Raw genomic sequence first — 25,943 nt, 5'->3', positions numbered from 1 at the left:
TCTGAGTTATTTGTTTTACAGGGAGGGGCACTAACCCTCCACCAACCCACTTGACACGTAGGGAGCACGTATGGTTTGGTTTGATGGCATATATTTTTTTCTCTTTAGACTTACTACTGACCAATTATTCACTGAGCTAAGGAGAAGACCTTTTAAACTAGAAGGATTAGGTACAGTCATTATTAAATCCTTATAAACAGTACTAGATCCCTAATAAAGCCTAACGACATTGTATGATGGTAGCTTGATTAAAATGAAAAAGACATCCTCATGTTGAATGGGTTATAACATTAAAGGTATATCAAAGAATTTAACAAAAATTCTCTCTCTCTCCCATGCATGTACAGCAACAAACACCAAAACTGGCAACCACACACATATACACCCAGAGACCTTGTGCTGCATGAGTGAATGGGCAGGAAAGACAGTAGCTAACAAACCTAATACAATGTCACACCCTGCTATCCCAACCCCACACCCCGCCATTCCACTCTCATACTCTGCCACCCTAACCTCACATCCTGCCACCCTACTCCACACCATACCACCCTACCCTCGTACCCTCCACACGCTACCACCATACTTCTCACCCTTCCACCCTATCCCACAACCTGCCCTCATACTCTACCACCCAAACTTTATACTCTATCACCTTACAATCACACTTTACAACCTACCCCATGCCCTGCCACACCCTGCCAGCCTACCTTTATACTCTGCCCTCCACCATACCCTCATTTCCTAACACCCTACCCCCACATCCTGAATGCCACCCTACCCTCACATCCTGGTACCCCACCCTCAAACTCTGTCACCCTGTCTTCATACTATACCACCCCACTCCAACACACTGCCACCTTATCCTCATACTTTACCATCTTACCCTCACACCCTGCCTACAGTGTACTTTACCATCACATTCCCATACCCTGCCACCCTACCCTCAAACCCTACCTATTTTCTGCCACCCTACCCTCACACCCTGCCTATACTCTATCACCCTATCTTCATACCCTGCCATCCTACCCTCGAACCCTGCCTATCATTCACCACCCTATCCTCAAACCCTGTGTATATTCTACCACCCTATCCTCATACCCTGCCACCCAACTACCTTGCCCTCACACCCTGTCATCTTACCTTCATCTCCCACCTTCCCCCCTTATGCACACACACACACACACACACACACACACACACACACACACACACACAGATTCCTAGTTCCCCAAGGAGTACACTACCATGTTCTATTACGAAATTGAGAAATGTATAGGCTATAAGGCATCCACAGATAAAGAAAAAAAAAAGTGATAAAGGAGATATGAGCAACCCGAACTGATAACTCCTATCAATTATGCAACGTGCTATTCCTTCTGCATTATCTCTACGATTTTATTCAGCTCTGGGCAGACATTTATAACATGTATTTTTCCTCTTATCCTTGCTGTGTCAAGACTACTCAGCTTAGGAGAAACACTTCTAAATGGAAGTGCTAGATGTCACCTTTATCAATCCCCTTAACTCTTAAGCTGAATAAAACCGTCTGGTATTTCTCATCACTAAAAATAATCAGGTGTCAGCCTAAATATATACAGGTGTGGCTGGGGAGAAAGGGAATATCTATGGGAAATAGGAAATGATCCATTGTTACATTAACTCCTACGTGCCAGGAGTTTTCCGACATCACCCACTCCCCCCGTATGGGGAATTTCCGTCATTTTGGAAAAAATACCCATACATCACCCTAATATATGCCAAACTATAATAGCTAGCAAAAACATTAAAAATACATAAGCCTCATCAACTCCTCCTCCTTCAAATGAAAGTATTCCCAGGTCTCCAGGTGGTACTCTCGATGAGTAAGGATGAGCTAAAGATGACTGGTTTTCCATGTTTTGGCGGCTGTTTCCAAGTGCATGCCACTGGCAATGATCTTGGACTCGCTGGCTAGCATTGGCAGCACTGACTGCAACACTGCCAAGCCTTCTTTCAAGGAAACCTGGAATTTTCCACTCAATCTTCGCCTTTTCCTTAATAACCATTGTAAGGATGAGTCATCACCCTGTTCATGTGGCTTCCCATAGGGTTTTCTGCCAATTTCACAGTGCCAACCAAATGAGGAGATATGCATGGCGAGGCAGAATGTGAGAGGTGTGAGTGAGGAGAGCAATGAGGGTGGAAGTGGTGAATGTGTTCAAGAGTGCAAGATATGCCATGATGGCATTGTATGAAACAAAGATGAAAGGATGTGAAGTGGTGTGGGAGGGAGTGAAATGTGTAAGACTGGGCATGATTGGGCGATGAAAAGGCAAGAATGGTGTTGCTTTGTTGATGAATGAGGTGTGGCAGAGTGGAATAAGAGATTACAAATGCGTCAGCTCGAGGTGTATATACGTCAAATTCATGTTTGAGAAGGCGATAGTGGAGGTGATTGTACAGCATGCAATGTGTGTGGACAGGAGCGAGACAGAAAAAGACAGGTTTTGGGATGAGCTGGATGAAGCAGTGGGAGAAATGCCCAGGAGCTATAAAGTGATCATAATGGGCGATATGAATGGAAGAGTAGGCACTGCTCCTGAGGAAAACATAATGGACTGTAATGGAGTACTGTACCAGGAGAAAATGATAATGGGAAGCGACTGAAGGATATGTGTCAAGCAAGAAGTTTGTGCATTTGTAACTCGTATTTCAAACACAAAGTTCCACATAAATAAACACGGTATAAAAGGAACAGGGATCGTGTTGAAAGGAGCCTGATTGATTACGTGCTCGTAGAGAGAGAAGCAGTCAGGGAGAAAGACTAAAAGTCAAGAAGCTGAGGATCAAAGAAATGGCAGATGAATACAAAACCAAAGTAGGGGAGGAGTTAGCATCAGTGAACTGGAATGAAATGGATCTGGACAGCCTGTGGAATGCATATAAGGATTGCCTAGTTAGAAATGCTAAAACGGTGTGTGGCATGGCAAGAGTATCAACAAAGAAGAAAGGTACAGCATGGCGGGATGAAGAGATTAAGAAAGCAGTGGAGGAAAAGAGGAAGAAGTGGCTAGAGTGGTTACAGGACAAGGGTTCAGTTGAAATAAGAACTGAATATAATGATTGCAAGAAACACATACAGAGACTAGTGAAGAGGAAAAAGGGGGAGGTAAATGATGATCTAGGAAGAAAAATGAATCCAAACTACTCTGAAAATATGAAGTTATTCCGGAATGAGGTGCAGAAATGTAGAAGTGAAAGCGGAAAGAAATGTGAAGGTGTGAAGGATGTAGGTGGTAGATCATTGACCCACAGGGATGAAGTAAGGACTCGGTGGAAAGAATATTTTGAAAGCCTGATGAATGGGAATGGAGAGAGCAAAGCGGCTAAAAACATGACTGGTTTTGGGGCTGTGCAGAGAAGGAATGCAGTGACAGGAAACATGACTCTCGCACAGGTGAAGAGTGCTGTGATGTGGCTGAAAAATGGGAAAGCAGCTGGGGTTGATGAGGTGTATGCAGAGATGATTACGTGCAGTGGTGAGAGCAGAATGAAGTGCTTGTTGGAGATATGTAACAAGGCATGCATAAGTGAAACTGTGCCAGTAGAGTGGAAAATGGTTGTGATTGCACCCCTGTACAAAAATAAAGGTGAGCAATGTGAGTAGACTACAAGAATTATTGTGGCATAAGATTATTGAGTGAGGTAGGAAGGTATATGGAAGAATTATTATAAAGTAAGAGAGATATCAGAAGTCCTGGTGAGTGATGAACAAGATGGCCTTAGGAGTGGCAGAGGATATGTGGATCAAATATCTGCAGTGAGACAGATAGTGGAGAGGGTTTGTGAGAGGGACTATCTATCTATCTATTGCCAGACGCCATAATCCGTAAGGGGTGGCCATTTGACTTTGAGTTCCTTGTTTTATGGGGAGGGGCACTAACCCTCCACCAACCCACTTGTTGACACGTAGGGAGCACGTATGGTTTGGTTATATGGTTACCACCCAGCGTTGTAAATGGTTTCTTGGATTACAGGAAACCACTTGGCTTGTCACTCAATGTAAAGCCACCTGTAAAAGAAAGAAAAGCAATAAGTGGCAGAAAAGATGGGAGAAACAGGAAGAGAGGAGGGCAGGCACAGAAAAAGAATGATAAAGGCTAAGGATGAAGTAGGCAGCACTACATCAAGTGAGTGGACGATGGTTGCCACCACCTACCACTATGAGGAGGACTATAAGGTGTTGATGGCATTCATGGATCTGGAAAAGTATATGCGGTGACGAAGTTGACAGAGAAGGACTGTGGTAGGTTCTGCGTATGTACGGTGTTGATGGTAAGCTGCTGAGTGTCGTCAGTTTTTATGATGGTAGTGAACCATGTGTAAAGGTTAATGAGCACCTAAGTGAATAGTTCACGATCGGTGTGGGTGTGCGACAAGGTTGTGTGATGTCCCCATGGTTGTTCAATATACATATACACTCAACCCCCTGCTATCACACCTAATTGGTTACAGCAAACACACGTGATTGCTGAATTCGTGATAGCTGAACTGAAGAATCAATGGGAAAATTTCTAATTGGTTTTTCGGTCGCCCATTTCTCTAACTTTTAACCACTTTATGCCTACGATCTCTAGCCAATCTCTCCTCGAACGTGAAATAAAGCATTATTACATTAATAACAACATTATAATCAATAAATAAACAACATAAAAGGCCATCAAACTTACTTTTATAAGGATTAAGGAAGGCTTGGGTGGTTTAAACTGTTCCGAGGCTTGGGAGTGGCTCAGTTGCTGCCACAGCCCTCACAGGCCTGACTCTCTCTCCTCAAAATATTTTTTCTCCTCTGGTCCAAGTGCCCTTGTAGTCTGCCTCTTGGTTGGAAGGGCCTGGCTGTGGTTCCTGGCTAGGTGTGGGCTGAGGTTGAGGGGCTGGCCCGGGGGTAAGTTCAGGGACTGGGTGCTGACGAAAATAATCTCTGATTTGACGCTGGTTTAAGGCATTCATGTAGGCATGGTACCTGTCCTCATAACCTTCAAGAGCTTTATTAACGTAGGATGTGCAATGTTTGCTATTGATAGTGGCATCTTGCTCTAGAATGTGACATATCTGGCCACCCAACTCAATCAAAGGCTTGATGTCCTTCATACTCAGCCCCTCCTTAACTTTCTCTCCTGCATCCACCTCTTCTCCTGGGCTATCCTCAGCTTCCTCAGCATCCTCTAGTACAATATCTTCAGCAGTAACTGGTGCTGGTCGTAACATATCTCGTATCTCGTTGCCAGTCGTTCCCTCAAACCCACAGCCAACAATGCCTCTCACCTCCTCAGCTGCAGCCTCCAGTTCTCCCTCCACTGACTGGGGCTCACCAAGTACCTTAACCTGCCTGTCCTCAGGTAAACCCTCCATGACGTTGTGCCATGCATGATATATTGTTGTTGGGGTAAAGTTATCCCAACATTCGACCACCAAATCAATCGCCCGCTTTATCGTAAAGCTCTTCCAATATTTTAACACCTTTTGTTCTGATTCGGTGTCTGCTGCTGTGGCCTTCAAACTCGATGCATGATAGCGGTCTTGGGATGCGAGATAGGATGTAAGGTTGTGCATTTGATGTGTGAGCGATAGGAGATAACCGCGATAGCTGAACGCACGATAGCAGGGGGTTGAGTGTATATACTGTATGTGGATGGGGTGATGCAAGAAGTAAAAACACGAGTAATGGAGAGGAGGATGGTGTTGATAATGAATGGTGATGGATGGAATATCTCAAATTTGTTGTATGCTAATGATGCAGTACTGCTTGCAAATACCAGACAAGAACTTCGTAGACTAGTGCAGAGTTCTGCTGATGTCTGTGAGCATCATGCCCTGAGAGTAAATGCAGAAAAGAGTAAAGTGATGGTTACTGAGAGAGAAGGTGACTCCCAGTGCGATGTTACAGTGAATGGAGAGAGACCAGAACTGGTGAGAGAGTTCAAATACCTGGGTACAGTGACAGAAAAGAGAAAAATGTGCAAAAGAAGTGGAAAGTAGAGTGACACAAGGAAGGAAAGTAGCTGGTGCAATGAAGGCCTTGATAAGAAACAGAGGCTTGAGTGCTGCAGCTGCACGTGGCTTACATGAAGGAGTGTTAGTGTTAACCTTAACATATGGATGTGAGACTATGGTGTGGCATGAAAGTGAAAAGTCACGAGTGACAGCAGTGGAGATGGGACTGATGAGGAATGTATGTGGAGTACAGAGTGTGGAAAGGATACAAAATAATGTAATTCGTGAAAGATGTGGAGTGAGGAAGTCTGTGGACACCAGAATTGAAGAGATGTACTGAGGTGGTATGGTTACGTGGAGAGAATGGATAACAATACAGTGGTTAAAAAAGGTATATCTGAACGAATCTGAAGGAGGGAGGAGGCGAGGTAGGCCAGGAGAAGGTGGAGGGATATGGTGGATGAGTGTGTAAGGAAAAAAGGTTTGGGGAGGGACATGGTGGCAAGGCTGGACTGCAGTGCCATCAAATAAACTCCTATCTTTATGCCTGCCACCCTCACAACAATTAAAGACTGAGGATCACCTAAGAAGTTAACCTACTGCTTTTTCCAAACAGCAGAGTAGTATCAAGGTCATATGTAAAGCCTGTATCACCAAACCAAAGCAACAACCACCACTTCACTGACAAAGGTCACCTCAAAACCAAACAAAAATAACTATCTATCTATCTATAGCCCGACGCCCTAATCCCGCAAAGGGTGGCCGCAGACAAAATGCCTCCAAGTCACTCTGTCACCCACCATTTGACTACCATCCCCCCAACTCACCCCCCCCCTCCCTCTTATACCTCTCAACTCCCTCCCTCCACCTGGGGGGGGGGATGGTAGTTTTGGGACAAGTTAGAGTAAATGGGGTATAGCCACAAAAAATGCCAGAAAACAGATGTAGAACCGTATCGTAGTATTTTCTTACCACTGAAATAAGCTGCAAAAAGACGAAAACTAGGCCAAATTAATGGAAAGATCTTCAATGTTGCACCAAACTAGTGACAAGACACCACAGAAATGATGACAACCACAAGGCACAAGCTAGGGAATGAGTTAGTGTACTGTACTAAAATGCATTGCATATAATAACTGATAGCAAAAATAAGCTAAAAATAATATCATTGAATACAAAACTGTAGCTACTTTGTGTAAATCTGAGCCAAGCTTAGGCGGAAGAACTACAAGAAGACAGAAACTAACCAGATGATTAAAGAGGAGATAAAATTTCTGTACTGCCCTTGTAAATCTGAGTCAAGTAAAAGCCAAAGGACCATGGAAAGTGACTAATAAAGGTGAAAAAGTACTGCACTGTTCATTAATATCTTGGCCAAGTTAAGGTGAAATGACTATAGAAACAGGGTTACTGGATACAAGGCATGAAGTACCAGATTGTTCATGACATGAATGATGTACACTACATACACAATACAGTATCTTCCTGCTGATATTGCTAATGATGTAATGATGTTTTAAGCCTAGGTTATTAGGTTAATTTGTGTGTGTGTGTGTGTGTGTGTGTAATTTTTTTTTTATGCTAGGAAGAAGGAACAAAAGGCGGTATAACTTTAGAAGTAACCAACATTACCAATTTTCATAGTACTTGGATGGGTGACCACCTGGGAACACCAGACGCTGTTGGCATAACGTTTTCCCTACGTGTCAAGTGGGGTTGGTGGAGGACTAGTGCCCCTCCCTGTAAAACAATTAACTCTAAGCTCTTGGCCACCCCATCTGGGATACATGGCGTCTGGCAATGAATGAAATGAAAAATATTAGTATTCAAGCGGGGGGGGGATGGTAGTTTTGGGACAAGTTAGAGTAAATGGGGTATAGCCACAAAGAAATGCCAGAAAACAGATGTAGAACCATATCGTAGTATTTTCTTACCACTGAAATAAGCTGCAAAAAGACGAAAACTAGGCCAAATTAATGGAAAGACCTTCAATGTCGCACCAAACTAGCGACAAGACACCACAGAAATGATGACAACCACAAGGCACAAGCTAGGGAATGAGTTAGTGTACTGTACTAAAATGCATTGCATATAATAGGTTTGAATGGAAAAAAACATAGGCGATCCTACTTTACCCAACGTACTAACTTGTGAATATCAATGTTAGGAGACGTTAACACCGGAATGAAAGAGGAAGAAAAAAACTAAATGCTGATAACAGATGTACAGTATGAATAGAGACCCAGGAGAGACATACCATACATAAAGAGATAGACAGGAACAGGCAGGCAGATAAAATATAGATACATACATACATAGGCGGGTAAATAAATATAAACGGACAAAGACAGAGAAACTGATACATAAAGATTACAGACATTGACAAATTGACTGACAGATAAGCAGTCATCATTTGTAGCAAACTTACAGTCGAGCATTGTGGCTGTCGCTTAAACCTTTAGTGAGGAGTTGACAAGACCACACAGTATGGAACAGAGAGTGTACAGGTTTCTCCCTGGTCACTGTGGGGTTGGGTGTGGTCATTAGGTCCTGAATAGAGGCTTGAGATTCTGGTCAGGGCATTAAGTCATGACACCTTACTCACTGCCGTCACTCATCCTATATTCTGTTCACTTTAACCAGATATAAAATTGCCAAATCATCATTTTCAATGCTGGGGTATAACAAAAGATTAACACCAGAATATGGTGCCAGCCACCAAGTGCTATGGATTGGATGTGGCACTTTGGTACTTTAATATTGTGCCACTGAATAATAAGACAAGAAGCTTAGTCAGAAAGAGAGAACTTTGAAGTTACCACACAGGGCTTGCATTCTCAAACATATTCACTATCGATTCATAATTATAACTTATGGACTGCTTTTGCAGAAATAGATGCAGGGGATTTTTTGCACTCTGTTTCTCATCCTTCCTGCCAGGTCAATGCACTCGAGCTGTGGTTAAGGTTAGGTCACATCCAGAGGCTAGTACGCCGGGTGGGTCTCTTCTTCATCCACTCACTACGGGCTATTTGGGCATATCGGGACAGGTCTGATGACGGGGTGACAGTGTTGTGTTGTGATGGTGAGTGCGTTGTTGCGTGGTTGTATGATTGTCGTATTGGTGTGCGTGGTTGTTAAGCGTGGCTGTTATTGTGAGTGGTTGTTGTGTCCGTGTATGGCTGTATGTGTTGTTAAATGTGACTAAGTGTGGTTGCTGTGTTAAGTATGGAGGGTGAGAGACCACAGGAAGGTTGATGGTGACAGCTAGGGCTGCTCTGGGTCGCGGTGAGGTAGGCAGCAGGCAAGGCAGGCAGGCAGCAGATGACAGCTGGCAAGATTACCACCACCACCACCACCACCACCACTGCTGCTACCGACAACAACAACGCCGCCACGAGGTATTAACTATGCACACAGGTGTCTGGAGAAGGTCAGCCAGGTCCCGGGTGAGGCAGGGCGAGGCAAGGGTGTATGGTAGCGGGTGCCTTGCAGGGTGTGAGGCAAGGTGTAAGGCTGACTATGCCCACAGGTGATGCTGGCCTGAGGTGGAGATGAGGCGAGTTCTGGCATCTGTGAGCCACACACTGCTCTGCTCCAGCATCCTCGCTATTGATTCTCTCTCTCTCTCTCTCTCTCTCTCTCTCTCTCTCTCTCTCTCTCTCTCTCAAACCTGCCCTTCCACTGCCTTACAACACTTACCCTCTCCTCTCCCTTTTTGCCTCTCAACTCTTCCCAGCCCTGACCGCCTAAACTTGCCTACCTACCTCCACGTTTTCCTTCACATTTAACATTCGGTAATCTGTTAATTTTAACTACCGCATGGTACAATGACGAATAATTTTTCTCACCTTTTCCCATGGGATTTGCTTTTCTGATTGAATATTCTAATTCTACTGAATTTATTTTCCATTTTCATTCCTTCCCCAAAAATTACCTGGTTGTTATATGTTCCAGTTAAGCTTAAACTATGTAATGGATGCCATGTATATACACACGTTTATCTTAACTCATGCATCTATCATTTCCATTAAAAACAAGTAAAGGATTCACGAAAACAAGTGCCACAGGAAAAACAACTAATATTTTCCCATCTGTACTGTGCTGATAAGTGAACCCTGACAGTCAATAAGCTGCCTGACAACGCTGGGTGGTAACCATATAACCAAACCATACGTGCTCCCTACGTGTCAACAAGTGGGTTGGAGGGTTAGTGTCCCTCCCTGTAAAACAAATAACTCAAAGTAAAACGGCCACCTCTTACGGGATTATGTTGTCTGGCAATAGATAGATAGACTTTCATTAGACAGTCCAGGGTTTAATCTTAGGCACAGTGCATACCGATACGGATAAATGATAGCATAGAAAGTGATCTGACTTCATAGACATCTGAATACTCTTCACACTGTAGAAAAAAATGACAAGCCACTATCATACAGGTCATCCATTAACAGAAAAGTGTCAGTTGTAACATAAAATGTTCAGGGAAAATAGCACTGCCTAGCACACAATGTTCCATGTAACCTAAACAACTCTTTTTTTCTTCACTACAGAGCTTCACCTGGGTTTCTTCTGCCGTTGCCTGCTAAAGTAGATAACACACTCATACCAGCAAAAGTCAGGTGGACGGAACAACTCAAAAGCTCAAAACAATTGGTACTGATCATGAAAGCGGAAGACTAGGTTATTTTTGCAACTGGTAGTGCAGCCATCACACTTCATGATGAGAACGCGGCTACTACAATCCAATGAGGAAACTCTGGAAAGGCTCGTTTTTGAAGGCTCCGACATGCTTGCATGCGTCGCCCTTGGTCACCTAATGGTGGCTCTCCATACTGCTCGATCTCAGGCAGCTTCCCTATTCAGTCCCTTAACCCTGAGGTCACACTCAATGACCTCGTCCTAGGTCTTTTTCGGTTTACCTCTCGCAACCCTACCCTTAACACTTCTCACTTTCTGCACCCAATTATCATCCCCAATTCTCTCCACATGCCCAAACCATCTCAGTCTACCTCTCCTCATCACAACACCAACACACTCAGTCCCATCCTACCCCTCTTCCATCTTAAACCTAGCGCCCCCAGGCCTCACACTCAGGGACGCACTGCACATCCACCTACTGTAATCATTTTCGTTTCTGTACATTTGTACCAGCGAATATCCTCTTCCTTTGCTGCCCAAGTCTCATTACTATACAGCATTACACTCATAGCACATGCTGCATACAAAGATCCCTTAGCATGGGGGGAGAGCCCTCTCAATGTCAGGAGAGGCAACAGCTCCCTAAACTTCTTCCAACCACTCCTCACTCTAACCACAGACTTAACTCCAGCCCCATCTCCAGCACATAACATGTCTCCCATATAACAAACTCTTCCACACACTCAAGAGACTCAGCAGCAAGTTCAAGCCTTTCACGCCTGACAATCTCCACCTGCTCTCCCCGACACACTGCACACATGAAATCAGCATTATCTCACAGTCTACCTCTAATACCACTACACCTGTTATGCACCCGCTTACCACAGATACTGCACAAGATGGAATTACTTCCCACGCCCTTGTGGTAAATCGTACATGGCCACTCTCTCTCTTCTTCGACAGTACTGACACCAGCCCTAGGAACCATCACTTATGTTATTTCCATCAATAAAAGAAACCTAACCTCTGCCTCTCTGGATCATGAATATTGCGAAAATTTTGTGTGGCCTGTCTCCCTGAATACCTCCAATGTGGCTCTGATGTAAATCTATCTATCTATCTATCTATTGCCAGACGCCATAATCCCGTAAGGGGTGGCCATTTGACTTTGAGTTGTTTTACGGGGAGGGGCACTAACCCTCCACCAACCCACTTGTTGACACGTAGGAAGCACGTATGGTTTGGTTATATGGTTACCACCCAGCATCGTAAATGGTTTCTTGGCTTACAGGAAACCATTTGGCTTGTCACTCAATGTAACGCCACCTGAAAAAGGAAAGAAAAGCAATAAGAAGTGACACGCAAGATGGGAGAAATAGGAAGACAGGAGGGCAGGTACAGAAAAAGAATGATACAGGCTAAGGAAGAAGAAGGCAGCATTACATCAAGTGAGTGGATGACAATGACATAATAACCTTACACCAGCATACAGTGTTATGACAAATTACCTCATGTAATCATAAATTTTTCTACTCCTTCAATCTATCTATCAATCGCCAGATATGGTGCCTTAATCTTATACAGGGTGGCCACAAACGAACTGTCTCAAAGTCACTCTGTCCACAACATGATGCCTTCTCTCATATACCTCTTCATGCAATCACTCCATCTAAATCTGATAAATTCTGTCTTTCGCTTGCTGTCTTCTGATTTTATTTAGCTTGCAACTGACTTTTTTTTAACTGGAGGGGTCAGATACAGCCTTCTTTTGCTCTTTCAGCACCACCATATGGCTCTCCTAAGCTGAATAAATTCATCTGGTAGCTGCAAACATTAACTTGAAGATGATATCGAATTAAATGGGGTTGGCAGTATGAGCCCACACCAGGCCAACATATTTCTGGTTAGGGGCATACCGTACTAGTCTCTCCGAGGATCTCTCTTTGTCCTGCAAGCTACAAGTTTATGGTCAATCGGTCCTAGCTCGGGGCATTCATTCATCTCCAGCTTTCATCACTCACAAAAAGTTGGTAAGATTGTAAAATAAGTGTACAGAATTACAACACAAACCTAAACCAACCAAAAATACCTGTAGGCCTAACTAGAAAATCAGAGTTAGACTTGAATATATTGCATCTGAAAAACAACAGAAGAATTCCCACTCACCAAAGTTGAAAAATTTGTGACAAGGATTTAAGTTTCATCACAATATTTATGATACTCAAATTGGCATTATTCTTGTTTCAGCCCATAATCAATCTGGTTATTTTACAGGCCTTTTATAGTTAGATTTCACTTTTGCAAACACCTGGGCTATTTGACTCTTCTTCTATGAAATTTGTCAGAAATCAATACTGGTAATTACTGAAACATAACATTATCTATTCTAATTATATGGCAGCCAAAACAAGTCACAATGTTTACTCTGGCCAATCAATCAGCCAAGTTGCTGAAAGACAACTGACTTTTGCCAAGACCTCTGTGACAGTACAGTAGGAGGTGCTACCTTGTTTCATTTTGTTTTTAAAGGCCCCAACATGTTTGCATTCGTCGGTCTTGGTCACCTGATGGCAGTTCTCCACACTGATCGATCTCTAAACACCTTCCTATTCAGTCACTTATCCCTCAGGTCACATTCAATGACTTCATCCCAAGTCTTTTTTGGTCTACCTCTTGCAACCCTACTCCTACTGTTAACACTTCTCACTTTCTGCACCCAATTATCATCCCCTATCCTCTCCACATGCCCAAACCATCTTAATCTACTGTACCCCTCCTCATCACAACACCAATACACTCTGGTCCCATCCTACCTCTCAATTCCTCCATTGTAAACCTAGCCCCCCCAGACCTCACACTCAGGGATGCACTGCACATCCACCTAACCACTGTCATTTCTGTACATCTGAGCTTACGAAAATCTTCCTCCTTTATTGCCCAGGTCTCATTACCATAAAGCGTTACATTCCTGACACATGCCACACATAGATCCCTTATAACGGAGAGAGAGCCCTCTAAATGTCAGGAGATGCAACAGCTCCCTGAGCTTGTTTATCATGGTAGCTACTTGAAGCCCTCTCACTTGCCTTCAGAAATAGACTTTGGTGGAAGATGTTGTGTGCTGATGAGTTGGTGTTGATTGCAGAGAATAAAAGGGAGGCAGAGGAAAGATTTAGGAAGTGGAGACATGGTATGGGGCACAAGGGCTTAAGAGTAAATTCAGATAAAACAAGTGATGGTATCTAAGGCTGGTAGCAATACTGTCAAAGAAGAGGGAGAGTGGCCATGTGCAATTTGCTACAAGGGAGTGGTAAGTACAGTAATTCCATCTTGTGCAGTGTCTGTGATAAGTGGATGCATAAGACATGTAGTGGCATTAGAGGTAGACTGCGTGATGATACTGCTTTCATGTGTGCAATGTGTTGCGGACAGCTGGTGGAAATCATTGGGCATGAAAGGTTTGACCTCGCTGGTGAGTCTCTTGAGTGTGTGGAAGATTTTTGTTATTTGGGAGACATGTGTCGGGGAGAGCAGGTGGAGATCGTCAGGCGTGAAAGGATTGACCTTGCTGCTGAGTCTCTTGAGTGTGTGGAGAGTTTTGTTACTTGGGAGGCATGTTATGTGCTGGAGGTGGGGCTGGAGTCAGCTCTGTGGCTAGAGTGAGGAGTGGTTGGAAGAAGTTTAGGGAGCTGTTGCCTCTCCTGACACTGAGAGGGCTCTCCCTCCTTGCTAAGAGATCTTTGTATGCAGCATGTGTTAGGAGTGTAAGGCTGTACAGTAGTGAGATCTGGACAGTAAAGGAAGAGGATATTCGTAGGCTCAGCAGTACAGAACTGACAATGATTTGGTGGATGTGAAGTGTGTCCCTGAGTGTTAGGCTGGGGGGGGGGGGGCTAGGTTTGCAATGGAAGAGTTGAGGAGTAGGATGGGACTGGAGAGTATTGGTGTTGTGATGAGAAGAGGTAGATTTACATGCTTTGGCATGTGGAGAGGATGGGGGATGATCATTGGGCGCAGTAAGTGAGAGGTGCTAGTGCTTGGGGTAAGGTTGCAAGAGGTGGACCAAAAAAGACCTGGGATGAGGTCCTTGAATGATGAGACCTCAGGGATAAGGGACTGAATAGGGAAGCTGCCAGAGATTCAGAAGCAAGGAGGGCCACCATTAATTGACCATGGCCAATGCATGCATGCATGTTGGAGCCTTCAAAAACGAAACAAACTCCTCACTCTGGCCCCATCTCCAGCACATAGCATGTCTCCCAAATAACAAAACTCTCCCACACACTTAAGAAATTCACCAGCAAGATCAATCCTTTCACACCTGACAATCTCCACACGCCTTCCCTGACACACCGCATACATGAAATCAGCATTATCTTGCAAAATACCTCTAATACCATTACATCTCTTATGCACCCACTTATCACAAACACTGCACAAGATGGAATTACTTCCCATGACCTTGTGGTAAATCACACAAGGCCACTCTCCTCTTCTTTGGCAGTACCGCCACCAGTCCCAGATACCATCGCTTTCATGCTCATATTCCTGCTATTGTTTCATCAAGAATCTGTAGCCAAAAACTATGGTAAAGTTGGAATCTGTTTATTGCTTGGGATCTGGGTTAGGCTAAGTGGCAACAAGGTAGCTCGATGTCTAAAATGTCCTATAATTCACTTATTTCGGGGAGATGGACAAGTCTAAAAAACTGGTTATTTCCGTGGAAATGAAGGTAAAAATCAAATGAATCACATAAACAAAAAGGAGGGGAAAAACCAGATATAGTCAATGAGTCAAGAATGGGCTGAAATGAGAAAAATTACACCAGAATTCTGTGAAATAACTAATGTAATATCATACCAACATACGATATGAGCCGTCAAATGTTGCCTTCACAGTTAGGTCCTGTCAAGGTTAGTTTGTGTGCAATACTCATGAGATTCCACAATAAATTAAAAAATCTGCATCTCTATAATTTTTAATACCTATTAGTTTGATAAGGTCACATTTTATGAAGGAAAATATACAGTACAGCACTATAATTAGTGGTAGGTGGTGACGACCATCATCCACTCACTTGATGTAGTGCTGCCTACTTCTTCCTTAGCCTTTATCATTCTTTTTCTGTGCCTGCTCTCCTCTCTCCCTGTTTCTCCCATCTTTCCTGTTACTACTTAATGCTTTTCTTTCTGTTACAGGTGGCTTTACATTGAGTGACAAGCCAAATGGTTTCCTGTAAGCCAAGAAACCATTTACAACGCTGGGTGGTAACCATATAACCAAACCATACGTACTCCCTACGTGTCAAGTGGGTTGGTGGAGGGTTAGTGCCCCTCCCTGTAAAACAAATAACTCATAAGAGTCTAAAGGCCACCCCGTACAGGATTATGGCGCCTGGCAATAGACAGATAGATAGCACTATAATACAGAAGCGTCTTCCTAGGTTTTCTTCAAAACATCACATTTTTGCCTAATATCTATTTTTCAATTTTTTATATGTAGGCTATATTATCATTTACCTTTACAACCCTCTCCATTAAACTGTACATAAACAAAGTAGGTCATGCTATAGTATAACACTATAACCCCATCTGGCATGGATACACTTGTCCTGTGTAGGCTATTCCAAAAAGACAAAAATTCTTATAAAATGTTCAGTGAAGGGATTCACGGCCTTCACTACCTGCACACATTTCTGGTTTTAACTAGCCTAATTACCTTTAACAGCAACAAAACCTAAGACTAACTGAAACTTGGAAAGTCTGAGATGAAAGACTGCAAGCATTCAAGTTATATTCGGTACGCTGCATGGATATTATATGCTTAAAGTACTGAATGTTGTAACAGATTTGGTTAGTTAGATCATGATTTTGTGAAACTTGGCTAGTGTTTGCAGTGATGACATTTCCAGCTGACTTCATTTGCAACTATGACATAAAAGATCTTTGAAACATACCGTGCCTACAGTAACTTGTACTAACCACAGGGGTCACTTAGAGGAATACTGTTACAACTAAATCAGCGACTCATATGCAAATGCCACAGTGTGTACACGTTGCGCTAGGATCAATGACGTGACAACATTCACCTCACTAATGCAAGACTGACGAGAATTTGCTTCAGTTGAAGTGGCTCATTTAGATATACTCACCCATTCCGATGTTGTCTGTGATCTTGAGCGGTCCTCGGAGGTAGTAGATGACTGATATGACCAAGAGAAACCACAGAGCCCACAAGTAACTCCAGCTCCAGATAATTAACTCTTTAATTTTAGTGAAAATACGACACACATTACCCGCCATTTGCTGCGGGGTCGACGCGTCCCCCACAACTGCTTGTTTACCTGCCTGGGCCTGATGGGGTCGAGCCCGGCAGCGGGAACTTTGATCATCGTCAGCTTCGAGGCTCCCTTTTCTTACAACTTTTAGCAGTGTCTGATTCAAATCTCTGCGTGACAGCTTGCAACAGTGAGGGTTCTTTTTCCGACCCCACTGAAAATATGCAGGGATGGGGAACCACTTTCGCTTAGGGCTCCACAGCGCTGTAGGTGCGAAGGGGAGAAGTTTGACCTTAGGGGCCCTGCGAGGTGTTGGGGCATATGGGTAATTAGATCTCACTGTCTGAATGGGGTTTCTCGATGAAGATTCTGAAAAGTCAGAGTTCATCCTCTTACTACTGGACATCCACAAAACAAGCAAAAAAGGTGGCAGATTTATCTAACGAATCTAGCTAGATTCTACTGAAGTCCATGCTCTTTTTCTTTTGTTTTTTGTATATACGCCCTCTTTCATGCACTCTGGGAGGAAACTGCCGACAGACAAAATTCAGCTCCAGTCCCACAACCACAGGAAAGTCGCATCCTGTCTAGATATGACGTACTCGACGTTCGTGCTACGACTCCCAGTTTATATAATATTTCATTCCATAAATGAATTGTACTTATAGTACAATACCTTATCACTGACAAATATCTTGTTTAACAGGCTTATATATATATATATATATATATATATATATATATATATATATATATATATATATATATATATATATATAATTTTTCCCTATAGTTATTGACAATCTGTAGCCCAGTGCTTGCTGAAATAACCTGCAGGCATGAGTCAAGCTCGCAATGTCCCGTGTATTAAGCCATTTTTTATCATACATATCCTTAAATTTACGAATAGTTTTGGCACACACTACTTCATTCGGTAGAGCATATTCCACTGATCAATCGCCCTATTTGGGAAACTGATTTCTTTACGTCTTTATCGCCTCTCTTTTTATGTAGTTTTTTGTAGTGTCCTCTTGCTGATGCTTCCCCATACGTTATATATTCATTTATGTCTATTTTCTCCTTCCCTGAGATGCATTTATATAGCATAATCATGTCTCCTCTTTTCCTTCACTCCCGTAGTGTTGGTAGATTCAGTTTTTCTAGTCTTCCTTCGTAGCTTAAATCCCTTAAGGTGAATGTTGCTTGTTGTCTGGTCACAGGCAGATCAGTGCTTGAGGTTGTTAATGATGTGCTTCGTCTGGTTGTAAGAGAAAGGTGCGTAGTCTGGGTCCTGTGGAGAACTGTCTCTTATGTCGGAGGATACGTCGCTCTTCGAGATAGGGGGGGCGCGGTTGCACAATGGTAGCGCGCTGGACTCGTAATCGGGGGATTGCGAGTTCGAGCCTCGCCCGGGCTGCCGTGCCGGGAGGGGTAGCTTCCTCCTGTAACCCTAGCGGGGCTATATAGTCCAATACAGGGCTTAGCTCGGGGGAACTCCATTTCTCCCATTTCGGGATAGGGGTTTAAATGGCTGACTTGTGAAAAGTGATTGATGAGAGTGTTTGCTTGTTGTTTATTTGAGGGTATAGTGTCTGTTGTTGTGATGGCACCGTGTGATTGTGTGGTGTTGCTGTTGGAAAGTGTGATGCTGTTTAGTGTTTTGTAGAGTTTGCTGATGTTTGTTTTGTGGTCAAGTGTTTGGAGGTAATTTTTCCAGTTTAGTGTTTGCTGTTCTGATATTTTATTGTTTATCTGAGTGTTGAATTCTTGTATTTGTTGTACGGTGTCTTGTGTATGGGGTGTTGGGGAGTGTAGCAGCGTGTCCCGTTGTCCGATGAGGCCTTGAAATCTGGTGTGAAGTTGGGGTTGTGTCTCTTTCTGTTGCCTCTAGGGATGTGTCTTTTGTCTGCGTTTTGTATAATTGTATTGAAAGTGTGCACAGCGGTGTTGATGTTTGTAATGGGTGTACTGTTTAGTGTTTCGAAATGTTGTTCTGTTTCAGTTACAATGGCCTCCCAGTTGGCTCTCTTATAATTAGTGTATGTGTGTTTATGGCCAGCTGGGGTGATTCTGGTTTTGGTAGTGATGATGATTGGAAGCGATCAGAACCTAGGGTTTTGACCACTCTCCATGATGTAGTGGGGGCGAGGTTTGGGGAGCAGAAGGTGATGTCTGGAGTTGATGGGAGGAAGAGGGCTTGGTGTGGGATATGGGTATGTTGGTCTAGACTGTTCAGTATGAAAAGATGATCTGTCTGGGATTGTAGTACCAGCCCTCTGTCTGTGTCAGGGTTGTTGACTATTTGTTGGTAGATGGGGGTGCTCACCATCCACTCACTCAATGTAGTGCTGCTCTTGGGTGACTGCCCTTTCCTCTCTTCCTCTTCTGTCTTTCTTTCCTTCATTCTTTCCTCCTCCTCCTGTCTACGAGTGACTACACACCGAGTGACAAGCCAAATGGTTCCCTGTATGCTAGGAAACCATTTACTATGCTGGATATGACCAAATTAAGGTGCCTGGTGGTTTAGTGGGTAATTAAGGTGCTCCAGTTGGATTGAACCTGTGTGGGTTTATGTTCTAGAGATGGTTGAGGTTTATTGCTCACGTAATGCCACACACGGACGAGTGAGGCTGGTCACTCATTTTAAAGGTCAGGACCAACTTGCCTAGCCCCAGGATCCTACACTCCTCATGGGGCAACACAGGATTAGATGATGATGATGATGATGATGATGAATGGTGATGGATGAAATATCTCAAATTTGTTGTATGATGATGCAATGCTACCTGCAAATACCAGACAAGAGCTTGGTGGACTTGTGCAGAGTTTTGTAGATGTCTGTAAGTGTCGTGCCTTGAGAGTAAATACATAAAAGAGTAAAGTGATGGTTATTTAAAGAGAAGGTGACTCCCAGTGTGATGTCACAATGAATGAAGAAAGGCTGGAATTGGTGAGAGAGTTCAAATACCAGAGTATAGGAAAATGTGCAAAAGTGGGCAGTAGAGTGACACAAGGAAGGAAAGTAGCTGGTGCTATGAAGGCCTTGAAAAACAAAGGCTTGAGTGTTGCAACTGCGCATGGCTTACATGACGGAATGTTAGTGCCAACATTAGCATATGGATGTGAGACTATGGCGTGGCATGAAAATGAAAGTCAAGAGTAACAGCAGCAGAGATGGGACTGCTGAGGATTATATGTTAAGTGAGAGAGTGGATAGGATAGGGAAGAACATGATACGTGAAAGATGCAGAACGAGGACGTTTGTGGACACCAGAATCGAACAGAGTGTACTGAGACAGTCTGGTCACGTAGAGAGAAAGGATGACAACTGAGTGGTGAAAAAGGTATATCTGAACGAATTTGAAGGAGGGAGGAGGTGAGGTAGGCCAAGAAGAAGGTGGAGGGATATAGTGAATGAGTGTGTGAGGAAGAGAGGTATGAAGCTGGTGAGGCGAAGGAACTGACAAGAGACCGTGATGGATGGATGAAGTTTGTGTGGAGAAGCACATAACCAGGGATTTGGTACCCCATTTTACCATGACAACGTGCGGATGGGCTTTATCAGATAACCAGTGTATATGTGATGCTACAGAATGTGGTGAAATATTTTTGGCATATCTGATGGAGCCAGGAGTTCGAGGACTGGATTGATGAGTGAATGGAAGCATGGCCCATTGAACTGGGCAAACTTTGGCTGTCTGGATGTTGCTACTCCCCACCCTACCCTAGGGTGGTAAAGGAGGTTCGTATGATGATGATGAATAAATGAAATCTATACCTGCTCAGTGCTTCTAACTTTCCTGATACAGTAACACTATAAAATGAGGCAACAACTATCAATCAGCCAGATGTAGTTGGGTCTGTAACAGTTCTACACATTCAAATGAAGCATGACAGGTAAAAAAAATTAAGTACATGTGAACTTTGTTTACTCTTTACGATTATATTACAAAGGTTACATACAGCATACAAAACTTGATGCATAACCATAAAATCATTGGAACCAAGAGGTACCCGAAAAATACCGTTCAAATGGCACTTATTTTACTGAACTATAACTAAACAAGTATAAATTTTGTGTAATGACTGTACTTATTAAACTAATATTCTTATATCTGGGACAGCAGGAGTTAAATCATGATCACAGTTTATGGGGTTTGCAGGGTTCAAGGCCTTAACCTATAAAAGTACACTGTGGTAATGATGGATGCCATACTGCACAAAACCTTAAATGAATAACTAACCATTTCCTTTCCAGTTACAACTACATCATGATACAATAATGATTCAAAATTACTTGTTCCATAAATATTACATTAAGATAACTACAGCACAAATAATCAGTATGGTCCTAATGTACTCTAAAGCCAGGATACAGTGTTACCAGGGTACAGAAGTGCAGGTACAGCTCCTTTACCCATACTAAAAGAATTTATCCTCATGATGTGTAAGAAAAATGATGCAGACAACTAAAATACATCCGTATTCAACAAACATTTGTCAAAGTTACTTAAGATGCTAAGCAGTGGTTTCAAAATGGCATTAATGTACTGCCAAGCATCTATTTTAATATCTATTTTAAGAGGAAATATTTGGCTGCAAGAAATGAACAAAGTAAAAACAACTGCTGAACATAACAATCCAGCAAAAGACAACCACAAAATCAACCTTCAATTAAACCTCCAACGAGTGGCTTAAACCTTACATTTTCCCCTTGTAACATGATTTTAATCCTTAAAAAAAACTTTATATCTCCTAATTCCAAAGGTTCCCCTAAGCTGAATAAACCTGTGTGAATGTAGCTAGAATAAACTAAAAAAATAATATCACCAGACTAAATAACATCACCTGACTCAACGAGTTAATTTTGTTCCTAAGAGGAACCTATTTCAGCTAGTTTATCACAGTAATTTGAACTTTTAGTGATCTACTAATATGATGATTAAAAATTAAGGTGACAAAACAATTTCCTGAATCTCTGGCACTTCAAAATCAGCATTTCACACTTGTTCTTAACAGCATCTAATATACAGTTCATCACAAAAGGGTAATCAGTAAACTTTGAGTCTTCTTCCAAGCAATGCACCTTCTGTGAAACCACTGGCATTTCTGTAAAAGGAAAACTGATATTTAAGAACACTGTTTTGGGGAATATGTTGTAGAAGTGAAACTGCATGATAATTCTGCTCACCTTTTCCATTTCAATATGACTGGCCTACTGCCTACTAAATTACAGCTATCCACTCTATAAAGTCCTGCACTTCAACATGTCAACTAATACTCAACCTGAATGGTTCTAATGATAATACCAAGTCTGTAATACCCTAGTCTGCTGCTGGAGCATAAATGACCCAATGCTCGTACAGATAACAGCTTAATGGATTTAAATGAATTGTACAAACGCAGCCATTTTAGCCAGTCACTACCAAAGATCTTTCATGGAGAGTATTTTGAATGTCATTACAAAATTTATTTCACAATCTGAGACTGTGGCAATGAAATGAGAGTTTGGGGGCTGAGAATTTATACAGTACTTTGTGTTGGTAATGATGCAGAGAAAAGTGAGGGTCATAATGAAGTTTGGCACAGTGAACCCATCTCTCTCTCTCTCTCTCTCGGATACTATACATACAAATATTTTGTAAGACAACATTCCATGATTTAATGGGCCACTCTTTCTTTCACCTGAAGGCTGCATTCCTTGACCAAACTGCAAGTTTGTAACAAAGGTCAAGCCTTTTATACACTCTATTATACTGTCATATCTGTATGTCTGAGCCTTTAAGCCTGCAAAAATCCTCTTCCTTTCCTGCCAAGGTCTCACTACCATACGGCATTGCATTCCTAACACATGCTGCATACAAAGATCCCTTAGCATGAAGGGAGAGCCCTACCAATGTCAGGAGAGGCAACAGCTCCCTGAGCTTCTTTCAACCACTCTTCACTCTAGCAACAAAGCTAACTCCAGCCCCACCTCCAGCACATAACATACCTCCCAAGTAAAAAAAACAAAACTCCTCCACATACTAAAGACATCAGCAATACCAATCCTTTCAAGCCTGACAATCTCCACATGCTTTCCTTTACACACCACACACATGATATCAGCATTATCTCACAGTCTACCACTTATACCACTCCATTTCTTATGCACTCTCTTATTAAAAACACTGCACCAGATTGAATTAATTCCCATGCCCTTGTGGCAAACCACATGTGGCCAATATCCCTCTTGTTTGACAGTACCACCACACTTCCTAGACACTATCACCTTTGTTTCTCCATCTCTCTTTCACTCTCTGCAATCAACACTAAATCATTAGTCGACTCTGTGCTTTCTTTACCCCTGCACAGTTGTTGACTTTATACATGGGTTTTATTCACCCATGTAAAGTACAACTCTCATGTGTGGGGAGGCTCCACACATACTGAAATTCTCGGTGTTTCACTTAATAATGCCCTCAGATGGACCTCTCATGTCACATCACTGGCTAAAACTGCCTCAAAGAAACTTGAATCATTGTACAGAGTCCGTAACTTCTTCACTGACGAGCTGTTAGCTATAATTCATAACAGCCATGTGCGCTCTCAGCTAGAACATCGCTCATCCTTGTGGAATGGATGTGAAGTTGCACTAAAACAACCAGACAAAATTCAAAACAACGCTGTTGGAATTATTAACCCGTAACATTCCGCCATCAGCATGGTGCCAACAGTACAAAAAGTCTTGCTTAATCCCACCAACGTGATGATGCCGACAGCTAAATTTGACCGATGTAGCATGTCTCAAACTGCTTCAATCTAGCTAAATTTTTGCTAAGGGGTAGCTTAACATATTAGCAACACTGTGCCCAAGCACTTGCAGCACTGAGTTTGGTTCTGTGTGGGTGGATAACATCAGTGTGCCATTGTCTGCGATATCATCAGGATGTCACGAAAATCATGCCAGGTTTCTGTCTCACTGGGCTGGAGGAGGCTGTTGAAATGGTCACACAGACTCTTCTGTCCCTTCATTCAGTGATTCTTAAGAAGAGGAAGACCTGGATGACTCTTCTGGTGAGGATATTAAGAATGGGGAATCCCCCATTCTCTCTCATCCCTCCCAGCAGGGCGGGAAAATGTTGCTCGCAGCTTGGGAAGCTGGGATAAAAACATGACGGAGGGCCATCCTGCTTGTTTCTCCTATAAAGAGTACTTTTTTTTTTGCTTTTCCTTGATTTTGTATGTCCTTTTGGATTGTTTTATGCAATAATTTTGTTTTTTTGTTTTTGGTCCAGGACTGGGTGGGTGTAAAATTGCAAAAATTCCTGGGATGATACAGGTTAATAACCCTGATATTACAAATAAACTACCTCCCCTACAAGTAAGAAGGAATGTTGCCTCCCTTGCATAATATTACAAATACTTTTATGGCAAATGCGCAGACGAAGTTGCATCCATTGTGCTACCTCTCTATGCCTTCCCTCGTGCTACATGGGCATCTGGTAGCACTCATGACTGGAATGTCACAAAGCCATATTGCAGAACTTATGCATATCAGAGGTCTTTTGTTCCCTTAACTGCCTCTCTCTCTGAAACTCGCTTCCCCAGAACTGTTTCCCTCCAAACTTCAACCTAAAGCTGTTCAAGTCCAACTGTTATAGATTTTTTATGAATGGAGGATGCCAATAATCTGATGTATGGATTATTTTTCCCTGAACAATGGAAAAGGGGAAAAAGAAGTACAGTATGTGGTAATCACAGGGGCACTTGTCTTCTTAGTGTAACAGGAAAGTATATGGTAGGATACTTACTGACAGAGTTAGGGAAATAACAGAGGAATTAGTTGGAGAAGAACAGGGAGGTTTTAGGAAGGGAAGAGGTTGTGTAGATCAGATATTCATTCTTAGATCTGTAGTGGAAAAGTTTCTAGAGAAGGGGAAGAAGTTGTTTGCGGCCTTCATGGATTTGGAGAAAGCATATGACAGGATGGACTGGCAAGGACTGTGGAAAAGTATTAAGAATATATGGAGTAGATGGGAAGTTTTTGAATGCCGTGGAGTATGTATGAGGGTGCTAAAGCTGCAGTGTGTGTGGATGGTGAACTGAGTGAATTTTTCTATATGAAGGCTGGACTGAAACAGGGATGTGTTCTGTCTCCATGGTTGTTTAATCTGTATATGGATGGGGTTATAAAGGAGATACAAGGTAGGGCAGTGGATGTCGGAGCGGCCCTAATGAGAGTGGGCAGTGCTTGGAAACTCCCTGTACTGTTGTTTACAGATATTACTGTGTTAAGTGAAGATGAAGGGAAGCTGCAAGGCTTGGTGGATGAGTTTGGGAGAGTGTAAGAAACGGAATCTAAAGGTGAACGTAGGGAAGAGTAAAATTATGGTCTTCGAGAGAATTGATATCAGTGAATGTACAGTGAGGTTGGATGAGGAGGAAATGGAAAATGTGAGTGCATTTAAGTACCTGGGTAGTGTGATGACTAAGTTTAGATGGTGAAGTGCTTGAAAGGATACAACAAGGAAGAAAGGTTGCTGGTTCCTTCAAAGCAGTGAAAAGTCCCCCAGAGGAGTCCATTTCAGAAGTCACATGAGAGACCTTTGACCACCATGATGAATAAGGGACTCAAGACTGACCCCTGATGTACATCAACAATCACAGAAAACTCATCACTCAAAACTCCTTGTCTCACCTGAGCGAAAGCACCCGCATACACAGCCATAACCACTCTAACCAGCCATTCCTCGATACCAAGCTTTCTTGTTGCCCATCTCACCACCTCCCTTGGGACTCTGTCAAAGGCCTTCTCCAAGTCAACAAAAAGTAGAGATCCCTTTTCTTTCCTCTACATAACTAGTATCACCATCCACATCCCAGAGGGCTAGTAGCCAGGGGCACACTGGTGAAGCTGAAGCTATATGGCAGCCTGTATCAGTTAAATCCATCCATCATCCAATCCTAAGCTGCCCCACGAGGAGCATAGGAGCCCGGGGCTAGGCAGTTGGTCCTGACATTTAAGATGAGAGTGACCAGCCTCACTCATCCCTGAGTGGCATTACATAAG

At 42.9% G+C, this 25,943-nt stretch overlaps 1 protein-coding gene across 1 annotated transcript in view; it reads right to left on the bottom strand.

The window, feature by feature from the left end:
- LOC145414579 (protein ST7 homolog) overlaps positions 1 to 16,837 on the bottom strand; it is a 73,442-nt gene extending 56,605 nt beyond the window's left edge. Inside the window, exon 1 of the mRNA XM_080284097.1 lies at positions 16,766 to 16,837. Coding sequence (XP_080140223.1) covers positions 16,766 to 16,769 — 4 coding nt within the window. The 5' untranslated portion in view covers positions 16,770 to 16,837. The remainder of the gene's footprint in view (positions 1 to 16,765) is intronic.
- Between the last annotated feature and the right edge of the window lie 9,106 nt (positions 16,838 to 25,943).

Source organism: Coenobita brevimanus, chromosome 100, assembly GCF_032717465.1.
Source record: "Coenobita brevimanus isolate Jiangsu-jjx chromosome 100, ASM3271746v2, whole genome shotgun sequence".
Taxonomy (NCBI): Eukaryota; Metazoa; Arthropoda; class Malacostraca; order Decapoda; family Coenobitidae; genus Coenobita; species Coenobita brevimanus.
The sequence above is the reverse complement of the archived record's forward strand: the minus strand, read 5'-3'. Positions and strand labels throughout refer to the sequence as shown.